General features: G+C 38.5%; 1 protein-coding gene across 3 annotated transcripts in view; it reads left to right on the top strand.

Annotated features, from left to right (window-relative positions):
- The window catches only part of SLC7A11 (solute carrier family 7 member 11), a 278,446-nt gene that overhangs the window by 74,165 nt on the left and 192,247 nt on the right, over positions 1–12,034 (top strand). For 2 of the 3 annotated variants that reach the window (XM_069557090.1, XM_069557092.1), the window contains exon 11: positions 891–1,068. In XM_069557090.1, coding sequence (XP_069413191.1) covers positions 891–1,068 — 178 coding nt within the window. Of the gene's footprint in view, positions 1–890; positions 1,069–10,177; positions 10,753–12,034 lie in introns of those variants that run through there. The other variant, XM_069557091.1, reaches the window with a different exon arrangement.

The raw sequence follows: 12,034 nt of genomic DNA on the forward strand, positions 1-12,034 counted from the left end.
TGGCAGGCCAATTATTTATCACTAGCATTACTAGGGAAGCCTCTAAAAAGGATGCTGCTTTTCAAAAAAGGCATTTTGAGTATTCTTGAATGTTATGACTTGTTACATTGGCCCTTTTCTGCATCATGCACTCCAGAAGTAATAGAGATGTAAAATACTTAAGAAAGTGAAGATGTCTGAATTTACCACTTAATAGAACATCCATTTACCATAACGATGCATTTCCTTTTGGGAAGGCTGACGAATATGCTTCTCATCTCCTTCAGCCTTGAATGTTCATGGTTTGATTTGAACTCACTATGTATTTGCTTTTAAGAAATAACACAGATAATGTTGTCCATCATGTTGTCAGCATTTTTTTTCTAATTATATTCATTACCTAATGCTAGCGACATCTTTATTAGTGGTTGAATAGGAGTTGGCCTATTTTATCCCTGTCAGTTCATATTGTGAATCTCCAACAGAAAATCAATATGCACTGAAAGGCTTTAACATGTAACAAGCAGCCTGTGCTCTTGGCTCTACATTAAAGTGGATTCTAATCATAATTATCAAAGAAGCAATCTTTTACAATCAGAAACATAAATCATAATGGTACTTAACTAGTAAAATAATTCAAACAGAACGTCTCTAATGAAACACACTTATTTATCCTTAGATTTTGTTCTACCCAAAGATTTATTTATAATTTAAAGGAGTGTTTTCAAATCAGTATCTGCTCTGTGCCCTACTCAAGAGATTTTCGTAGGAAGGTAAGTGGGATGGTGCCTGTCACCTGGTCACGTGATCAAAGTGTATCACCTGATCTCATGACTGCAGTGCTCAACTCGGATCTACCTTCTGTCTCCTAAGCCATGCTTGAAGTGGTTTTCTTTTTCGCTATGTTCCAGGTGCCGCTGTTCATCCCAGCTTTGTTTTCCTTCACGTGTCTCTTCATGGTGGCCCTTTCCCTTTATTCAGATCCATTTAGTACAGGGATCGGCTTCATCATCACTCTGACTGGGATTCCTGCCTACTATCTCTTTATTATATGGGACAAGAAACCCAAGTGGTTCAGAAGAATGTCAGGTAAGATTTTTAAGCAGTTTTAGGACCTTTGAGAGACTGTGTTGTAGAAAGTCCATCTCTGCATACGTATATGATACATACCTTAAAGTCTGAAAATACCACTTAGGAAACTGCTAATTTGAATATATTACTGCATTCTAATGAGAACTTGAAGAAGAAAAGGCCGGAAGGATTTTTAGGGTAGAGTCACTGAATCCTTTGAGGGTATTTAGTTTGATTTTCTTTAATCACTTCTTAGAAGAACAAATTTTTGTATAGAATTTTTATAAGCAGTACTATAAACAACCTAATTTTTCTACTGAATCCTTCACTTACCTAATTGTTTTTATCCTGGGCTGAATGCACTTTATTGATTCTATATGATAACACACTAATTAATGAGTGGTGTGAGATTTGGTGGGAGGTCATGTAGAGTCTGAAAAGTTCTCAAGTATCATGATTTCTTTTATTATAATATTGCCCAACTGGTGAATCATGGAGAATCATAGGAACAGTAAGAATAATCAAGAAAAGAAGAGCAGTTGACAATTACTGAGTAATTTCTATGTGTTAACATACAGATATATAACCATATTTAATCCATAATCATATATATAACCATATTTAATCTTTATATCAACTTTCTGAGCTAGAAAAAAATTATCTGTATTTTATAGATTTTGAGTTATGATATGGAAGAATCCATACAACCAGTTCCAAGTCATGAAGATATTAAGTAGGAGACCTAGAATTCCCACTTGGGCAGATTTGCACTTTCCAAAAGTCATCCTGATGAGAGGGACAAAGAGAATGGAACAGAGAGCATGAGGCTGAAGACATTCTCAAGAATAGTGATTAGTGGTTATCACAGTAATCCTGACAGAACTGAGAAAAGTCTGAACATAGGTGATGTTGGCAGGGTCCAAAGGAAAATGAAAGATATTAAAGATGAAAAATCAGCAGAGCTTGGTGACCAGGTGTGTTGAGGGAGGAGAAAATATAGGAAATCAGTAGGTAGGAAGAGTACTTAGGAATAGCCTCTGCCAAAAGCCATCAAAAGCCTGTCCCTCCGTCAGGGGCTAGGAGACTCTCTCTTACATCACCGTCTCTTTCATTCCTCCACAAGAGCCACGTGTGAATTTGTTGATTTCTATACCCAGATGGGACAGCCAGAATGCAGGAAGATGTAGCACTTTTTAAAAAATGTATTTCTCTTTGACTGAAGGATAATTGCTTTCCAATATTGTACTGGTTTCTGCCATAGATCGACAGGAATCAGTCATGTTGTACGTTAGGTACAAACATGCCCTCTTCCTCTTGAACCTCCCCCATCTCTCCCCACCCCTCTAGATTGTTACAGAGTCCTGCTTTGAGTTCTCTGACTCACACAGCAAATTCTTTCTGGCCATCTATTTTACATATGGTAGTGTATATGTTTCCATGTTATTAACCTGGGATTTGAAGCCATAGCTGCTGGACTTCAAATTCATGTTCTTTTTATACTGAGTGCCTGGGGGAAGAGAGAAAGAAGTAAAAAATTATATCCAGAGGAGCAAATGTGTTCTTGCTGGTGAGTTTAGAAATCCTCTTTTGTTCTTCTCATTCATTTTAATTTACTTACTTTACCATCATTAATTTTTTAAAGCCTAGTGAAAAGTTCAGGGAGCGTTCTGGTAAAATTATTAATAAATAATGTCAGTGTTACTAAATATAAAAAAACAAACAACAACTTTGTGTACATTTTGCATCTCTACTGTGCTGCACAAACTCATTTAGAAGCTAGTCCTTTAATATAGACTTTAGCTACCTTTTATTAGCTTGGGATTTGATATCTTTAGACCTTATACTACTATTAATATCTGCATTTTGTTTCCTAGCTAGCAACATTCTTCCCCAAAGAAGTGTTACTATAAAAGTTAGGTTCTTCAGCGCTAACACAGGAACACTGATTGCCTAGCAGTATATTTAATCCTTGTTTCAGTGGTCAGATCACACTAGTTTTCTGTAGAATAGTTTTAGTAAACTTTTCTCTGCTGTAGGCAGTAAATAAAGAGTTTTTTTCTGAAAAAAAAAAAAAAATCCAAGTCCTGTTACACAATATTTACCATTAGGATTGCTTGTTATTAATTTTCAGAGTAGATGAGTATTTACCACTGGGAGGTGTTTGTCCATTTCAGAATAACTAGCTAAAGACAATTAAAATCCCTGAACACATGGAAAACCTTGAGAATTTTAGGAAGAGCAGGTTGCCTTAGAGTTGAACAATGAGAGAGATTACATGAGAGAAGGAGTTCCTTTTACTTTCCCTATTGAATAAACATTTTGTCCCTCCTGTTTGTAGTTAGCCAAAACGCTAACAAAACTTTCCTTCTGCTAACATGTGAGTATTTTCTTTCATTTCTTTGCTGGTGCATATTAACTACTGATTTTCCTACTTGCTCCTTCTTTGATGTTTTTCCGTGCTCATGTAATTTTGAAGTTTTGTTATTTTTCTGTCTCGAATAGCGTTTTGAACACCTCCAAGGACTCTAAATGTAGTGTTAGCCATTTGTGAAAGCAGCAGCAAGTAGTTGTCCCATAATGGTTATTTGGTTCTCAACAACGTCATTGAGTCTTACCAGGGAGCGTGGCAAATCTGCCTCTAAACTGCGATCATTGTAACCTTTTATCTTTATAGTTGCCTTGAAAGTGAGTCTCCAAAAAGCAACAATCCTCCGTAATTTTGTTTGATTTTCCTCTTAGGCAGCATTCTTGTAGTAAGATAAAGAAAGTTCATAATATTTATTGCGGCTGTAGCAAGTATTTTCCTAGCCTTCGGCCAAAACAAAACACACACACAGACAACACAGCAGAGTCTGAACCACTGTCTCACCTCCTCTCCCAACTGTTTCTGTTTGGGGCGAGAGAAACTCAGTGTGAACTCAGAGGCCAGAGAGCCTCTGCTTGGTGCCCTGTGTACAGATTTAACATCAGATTGTTCTGTTGGGGAACATTCTTTAGCCTTGATACCATATTTTCACCCAAATATACATGAACAGATTAGCCCTGTGAAATGATAGTTTATCAAAACACATCTTACCGAGGATGCTTCATTAAAAAAAAAAAAGAGGTCGCCAGAACAGCATTCAGAAAACAGGGAGATAGACTGCTGAGTTCAGATAGCCAGGGAACTTCAGAACCGGAGGAGCTGAGTTTCAGAGATTTGATGAATTTCTGTGGCCACAGGATGCCAGTATTGAACCACGTTTCATTTAGCGTTCCTGGGATGAGAAGAAAAAAAAACGTGCTCTTAAGGGAACAGTCAGATGTGCAGAGAGCTTTTTTCCGCCATCTGTGACTGAGTGTTTAATTTTTCTGGATCTTTATTTATTTATTTATAGAGGCACGAGCTTCTCACCCAAGGAAAAAGGAACAGATACCCCACCGATGTAGTGAAATTCATGGAGCTAGCTAGAGCCAGCAAACACCAGCCAGGCTTCCCCACAGCCCTTTTACTTGGCTGCCTCTCTTTATCAGTCAAACCTCATCCCAGCTGAGACTGAATGGGATGACTGGAAGCTGATGCTTCTGGCTCCAGGCATGATGTGGAGGACAGCTGTATTTAAACAGAATCTTGAGTTATAGAGGGTCACACTGGGCAGCACCAGCAGAGTGACTGTAGTCCGTCGTGATGGACAGTGATTTTGCAAAATCAGAGTCCTAAGAGCATAGTCTGCATACAGTGTGTCGTGATCAGTTTGTTTATGGTATTTCACTGAAAGCTGCTACATGCATTTGACAGACTCTTCATGAAATCTGCAGTGCAAGCTTTTCAATGAGTTTAAGCCTGTCTACATTTCTTAGGAGGTCAAATCATCTTCACTGTAAGGGTGAAATGAAGCCAGGCCTGTGAACGTGTTTTGAAGGCTTTTCAAAAAAACATAAATACTGTTATTCTTATTATGATTTCTGGGAAAGCTTGGTTTTATGCCAATACTTCAGTAGGCTTATTCACATTTGGCTGTAGCTCCTATGCTTGTACCAGGCATGATTGGGTAAATCAGATTTGCAGGGTCAGAAGTTGTTTCATCTGATTTCAGAAACAATTACTGAACATGAAAGGCAAAGCTAAAAATCCTACAATTGCTGTTTGGCTTTACATAACTAAAAATATCAAATGCAGACTCAGTGGCTCAACTTTATTTAAAGAAATATTGTGGGACTGATTTATCTTGAAAGCCAAAGACCTTATATGGGTAGGGATGCAGTTGGAGGCCACTGGCCTGCAGCTTTCCTGGACAATCAACAAGTTTTTGTTGCCTGTGTTTCTGGTAACTTATCCAAGAAATCATTGCCTAGACCAATATCAAGGATCTTTCCCCCTATGTTTTCTTCTAGGAGTTTTATGTTTTCAGATCTTAGATTTAAATCTTGGATCTATGTTAAGTTAATCTTTGTGAGTGGTATTAAGTATAAGTTAAGTTTCATATTACTTATTAGTTTATTTTTTTGGTGTATATATATATAGTTTTCCCAAATACATTTATTGAAGAAACTGTCCGTTCTCTATGGTGTGTTCTTGGCCTTCTTGTCAAAAATTAGTTGGCTGTATACATGGGAGTTTATGTATGGACTCTTCATTCTGTTCCACTGATTTGTAAGCCTGTTTTTATGACAACACCATACTCTTTTGATTGCTCTATTTATAATATGGTTTGATATATAATCAAGTATTGTAATGCCTCCAACTCTCTCCTTATCTTTTAGGATTACTTTGTGGTTCTAAGCAAATTTTACGATAGTTTTGTTTTGTTTTGTTTTGTTTTCCTGTGAAAAATATCAGTGGAATTGTGATTGGGATTGCATTGAATCTTTAGATCACTTGGGTTATGTGGACATTTCCCCAGTATGACCTCCTCTCAACCTATAAACACAGGATATCTTTCCATTGGTTTGCCTTCTTCACTTTCTTTCATTAGTCTTGTAGTTTTTAGTGTACAGATCTTTCACCTCCTTGGTTTTATCTATTCCTAGGTGTTTTAATTTTTGATACAGTTGTCAGTGAGTTTGCTTTCTAATTTCTCTTTCAGCTAATTGATTGTTAATGTATGAAAATGCAACTGATTTCTATGTGTTGGTATTATATCCAGCAATTTTACTGCAATTCATTTATTAGTTCCAATAGCTTTTTACTGGTCTTTGGGGATTCCTATATATAAGATTGTCTGTGAACAGAGATTATTTTACTTCTTCGTTTTTGACATGGACATCTTTTATTTATTTTTCTGCCTAATTGCTCTGGCTGCTGCAGATGCTAAGTCGCTTCAGTCGTGTTTGACTCTGTGCAACCCCATGGACGGCAGCCCACCAGGCTCCCCCGTCCCTGGGATTCTCCAGGCAAGAACACTGGAGTGGGTTGCCATTGCCTTCTCCAATGCATGAGAGTGAAAAGTGAAAGTGAAGTCGCTCAGTTGTGTCCGACTCCTAGCAATCCCATGGACTGCAGCCTACCAGGCTCCTCCGTCCATGGGATTTTCCAGGCAAGAGTACTGGAGTGGGGTGCCATTGCCTTCTCCAAAGGTAGAACTGGCTGGTAGAACTGCTCTGGCTAGAACTTTCATTACTATATTGAATGCATCCTTGCATTCCAGAGATAAATCCCCCTTGATCTTGGTGAATGATCCATTTAATGTGTTGTTGAATTTGGATTGCTAATATTTTGTTGAGAAGTTTTACATCTGTATTCACCAGAAATATTTGTCTGTAATGTTCTTTTCTTCAGTGTCTTTGTCTGTACTTAGTTTCAGGGTAATTGTGCTCACTCAGTTGTGTCCGTCTCTTTGCAATCCTTTGGACTGTAGCTCTCCAAGCTCCTCTGAACATAGAATTCTTCAGGAAGAATGCTGGAATGAGCTGTCATTTTCTCCTCCAAGGGATCTTCCTGACCCAGGGTTCAAACTTGCATCTCTCACATTGCAGACAGATTTTTTACCACTGAGCCATCAGGGAAGCCCGTCAGGGAAGCCATCAGGGAAGCCAGGCAATGCTGGCTTGATAAAATGTTTGGAAGTGTTCCCTCTTCTTCATATTTTCATGTTATTGATTTGTGTATTTTTGTCTCATCTTAAAGAACTCCTTTTAGGATTTCTTATAGGACATGTCTGATGGCTACAAATTCCCTCAGCTTTTGTTGGTCTGGGAAAGTCTATCTCTCCTTCATTTCTTCATGATAGCTTTTCTGGGTAAAGTATTCTTGGTGGTAGTTTGTTTGTTTGTTTAATTTTTTTCCTCTGAGTATTTTGGATATATAATCCCATTCTCTCCTGGGATCCCAATCCCAATCTCTGTAATATTTCTGCTGATAAGTTTGCTGATGGTCATATCAAGATTCCTTCATATGTGATGATTCTTTCTTGTCTTGCTACTTTCAAGATTTTCTCTGTGTCCCTGATTTTTGAGAGCTTAACTACAATGCATCCAATAAAGATCTCTTTGGGTTGAATCTGTTTGGGAATCTTTGAACTTCTCACACCAATATGGCCATATCTCTCCCCAGATTTGAAAGTTTTCCCCATTATATTTTTAAATAAAATTTTTGCATCTCCTTCTCTTCTTCCAGGATTCCCAAAATATGGATATTCTTTCTTTAGATCATGTTCCGCAGTTGATATAGGCTTGCTTCTTTTTTATTTTAATTTCTTTATTCTCCTCTGACTGTATAATACCAAGAGATCTGTCTTGAAGCCCACAGTTTCTTTTGAGCCTACATGTTGAAGCTATCACATTTTTCATTGCACAATCCAGAATTTCTTGATTTTTTAAATGATTTCTATTTGTTGAATTCCTCATTCTCTTCATGGACTATTCTTGAGTTCATTGACTTGTCTGTGTTCTCTCATATATCACTCGGCTTCTTTCAAATCATTACTTTCAGTTTTGTTTTTTTTTTTCTTTCAGTTTGCTCACAGACCTCCATTTACTTGGGGTCAGTTACTGGAGTAGTATTGCATTATTTTGGTGGTGTCATATTTCCTTCATATTTGTAATGGGTTTGTTCTGATGTTTATGCCTTTGAGGTGAAGTCACCTCTTCTGGCCTTTTCAGACTGGCTTCAGTAGGGAAAGCCTTTCCCCTGGAGGTGGCTGTGAGAGCACTTGCTGGGTGAGATGCAGTGTCTTTGGTTCCTGAGGAGGCACAGTGATTCAGTCTCCATGCTACCCCACTGGCTGATCTTGGCCAGAATAGGGGATCTTTTATGCCTAAGGCTACAGAGGACAGGCAGCAGATGGGGCTATTAGTATCTTCAGAGTCTGAGGTTACTCTTTGCCTATATGGAGAGGTCTAGTTGAGGAGACCCTCTTGGTGCTTGGTCTCATGTGCTGACTCGCAGAGATATATTGGAACTGGGGTCATAGGACCAGGCACACATGGACCTACTACAGTGCCAGGGCCCTGGAGCTTAGGCACAGTTGCTGTGGGCATGGCACAGGTGTCTAGGGTGTCGACATGTGCATATAGCTTATGGAACTGACACTTGGGTTTCACCCGCTCTCTGCTGTGACTTGTGAGGAGGGGAGGGGATATGGCAGTGACAAGGGCCCTGGGATGACAAGGTGCACTGGTGGCTTGGGCTCAGAAGGCAGAATGCAGTAGTAGTGCCGCCTTGGAATGGTAGGTTAAAGTCTCAAGTCTCCCCCCACCCCTCCCCACCATGCAGAGCACTCACAGGATGGCAGTGGTACACCCCCAGTGGTTGTTTGTTAGAGCTATGTATTGAGACTCCGGGGAACTGGGCACAGGGCGTGGTAGCAAGGCCCTGGCAGCGACAGCTCAGAGCCTCAACCTGGGTTGGGAGGTTCAGGGCAGTGGTAGCCTGGTCCCAGTCTTGATGGGTCAGAGCCCTGACCTGAAACCTGATGGGTAGCCCCCTGGCAGTGATGGTTCAAGAGCCTCAATCTGGGATAGGGGTGAAGCTCAGGGTACCGGCAGCCTAGTCCCAGCAATGATGGATCTGAGCCTTAACCCCCCTGCCTGCCAAGGCAGGGCTCAGGACAGGAAGGTTGCCTTGGTAATGGTGGAGCAAAGCCCTAACCTGGGACTGGGGTGGGCAAAGAACAGTGGCGGCTCTGGTCTCATATGGGGAGGTGTGCTGTGGTACCAGTCTGTGAGAGTGGGGCACAGCAACAACTGGGACCCTTGAGGGCAGGTCTCACCTCGGCAACAGCTCCAGCCTCTGGGAGTAGATCCAGAGCCCAGAGCCTTGATACTACAGACTGCTCCATCAGCTAGGGTCAGCATCACTGAAGACTGAGATACCCTTGTACCCAAAGCTGCTAACACCCACGATGGTGAGGCTTGCTGTAGCCCTTCTGCTCTCCTTCTCCTCATGTGGTGATCTTCCTCTGAAAGGATTCCTTCCGGTGCCTAGCAGTTCCCTCCAGGGAGATGGGATAATGGGAGCAAAATGCTTCCTTTATTTTCCTATGTGGCCATCCTTGATTTTTGAGCTCGCCTTGTTTTTTGCTACTGCTTCTGTATTGTCTAGAGCTTTGCCTGAGATGTTTTCTTCCATTTGTATCTGTTTATTGTTCTTGGTTTTCTCTTTTGGTTTGCTTGGTTTAGGGGGAGAAGATAAGCATCCCTGCCCTCTGTCTTGCTGATATCATTCCCAGGTCCTTCATTCTATTGATGAAGCAAATGAGGCCCTACCTAGGAGATAATGTATTTGCTCAATAATATACTACAAGTTGAGACTGGAAATTATATTCTGATTTTCTGATTTTGCTGCAGAATGGGATATACTCTTGTAGGTGCAAAAACAACAAACCAATTTTAGACTTAAGATGAAGTGTAGTTTTGAGCATTTATTTATACCTTGGTCCTATTGTCTCAAAGATTTTCAGCCATTTTATTCATGGTTCATGAATAAAAGTCTTTATCTGAAAGCAAAATATTAATGTACTCTTGCTGAGAAGCCATCATAGGAAGTTACAGAGGTGACATGTAAATTAATTGAGCATGATAGGATTCTAATGAAATAAATATTTCTTGAAAGTGCTCAATATTCAACCCCAAATAACTTGCATTTTGTTGTTTATATGTATTTCTGATATCTGTGCATTTTAAATTTCTCTTCTTTATTTCTTTGTAGACATTATAACCAGAACATTACAAATAATACTGGAAGTTGTGCCAGAAGAAGATTGCCATAAATTATGAATTAATGCATTTGAAATCTTGGCATTCAATCCTTGGCTTTGTTTCTGCCCAAAGGCTGAAACAAACAAACAAACAAAAAACGATCTTCACTCCATTTTATGAAAATCCAGAGGATTGCAACTTTGGGGATGGACTAAACCAATTGGTTATTTCTATTTAATTTTCCAGTGTTTTCAAAGTGGTTACTAAGAAATTTAGTTATTACTCCATGTGGTTCTAGAAAGCTGATATGCAGATATACCATAAGTTCATACGATCATTGAATTCCCTATACCTACCTGTTGAAGTTAGGGAAAAGACTATAGAATGTATAATTACTATAGTCATCTTTGTCTGTAAGATATCTTATGGCTAAGAACCTTCAAATTGAAGACTGAAATGTTTTCTGCATATAAGGGTTTTGTAAAAACAATTTTTATATGCTGTAGATGACTGTACTGTGAAAATTGTTTCTACTCTTTTGGGTAAAGAAAAGTGTGTGCCATCATTATGGACAGTGGAAAGAAATTTATTTTACATAGGCATAGCATTGCTTCCCATAGATACCAACTTAGATATCCTTCATGTTTTAATGGATTATATCCAGAACATTTTGAACAAAGAACAGAGAGGGTATGCCTAATTTTAATGAATCCATTAAAGAAGAGCTTCTAGGGGTTATTGTTTAGGAGGCAAATTCAGGAATTATGTTTAAGCAAAAAAAAATCCTTGAGAATATTATGTTAGGATTTTTTTATTCATTCATTATCAGGAAGCTCTATGGATACATGCCATTTTGTTTTCATGGTAGCCTAATTGATCAGGAGAGAATGTAGCACCTTTCTTAGAGTAAAGCAATAGTCAGTTTGGTATTAAATTCTCTTAAGCACAGTCATGTGTTTCACTAATATTTATTCTTTGATAAATTTATCTAAATATGTACATTTTAAATCTTCAAATTAACAATATCAACAGAAGACAGAAATCACCAAGAGAGAAAATGTCCAAAATATATTGCCCATATCTATAGTTCTATATATACATTGTTAGTGATTCTGAATAATATTTTAATTTCATAGCTGTTTTTACATGGTGATGAATTTTGACAGTTTGTACATTTTCTCTTTGGGCAAAACTGCCCAGATCAATTAGGAAAAGGCATGCAGGAGGCTTGTGTTCAGTCCCTGGGTTGGGAAGATCCCCTGAAGAAGGAAACGGAAACCCACTCTAGGAGTCTTGCCTGGGAAATCCCACAGACAGAGGGGCCTGGCAGGCTACAGTCCATGGGGTCTCAAAGGGTTGGACGTGACAGCATGCATGCATGCTAAGGAAGAAATGTCACTGCTAAATAAGATTTACAATTGATGTTTCTAAAAAAGAATTTCATTTCTGCATTTAGGATTAGTCAGTAGTCTCAGTAATCTCTTCACCTTAATTATCATTCAACTTGTGAAAGAGGTATCTAATAACAAATTCACTGAAAGAAACTGCATGCAGTGTGTATATTCAGACAGGTATTATTATGCTAGGTTTAGAAAACATTGTGGAATTTTCAAATAAGAATAATATAATGAAATTTCTTAACTCTTACTTAAGTCTTGGATTGAATAGTCACAGCTAGAATATTTTCCATTCTTTAATTTTTGTCCATTTGAAAAAAAGATTTTTGGAAAAATTATACTGATTAAAATTAGTAACAGATATTGAGTTCATAGGCAGTTGATAATTATTTGAGGCAATTACAATTCATTAACTTTCAGTTAATTTCAATTTCAAATTTTAATTAATTAAATTTCAATTTAATATATAT

This window comes from Ovis canadensis, chromosome 17, assembly GCF_042477335.2.
Source record: "Ovis canadensis isolate MfBH-ARS-UI-01 breed Bighorn chromosome 17, ARS-UI_OviCan_v2, whole genome shotgun sequence".
Taxonomy (NCBI): Eukaryota; Metazoa; Chordata; class Mammalia; order Artiodactyla; family Bovidae; genus Ovis; species Ovis canadensis.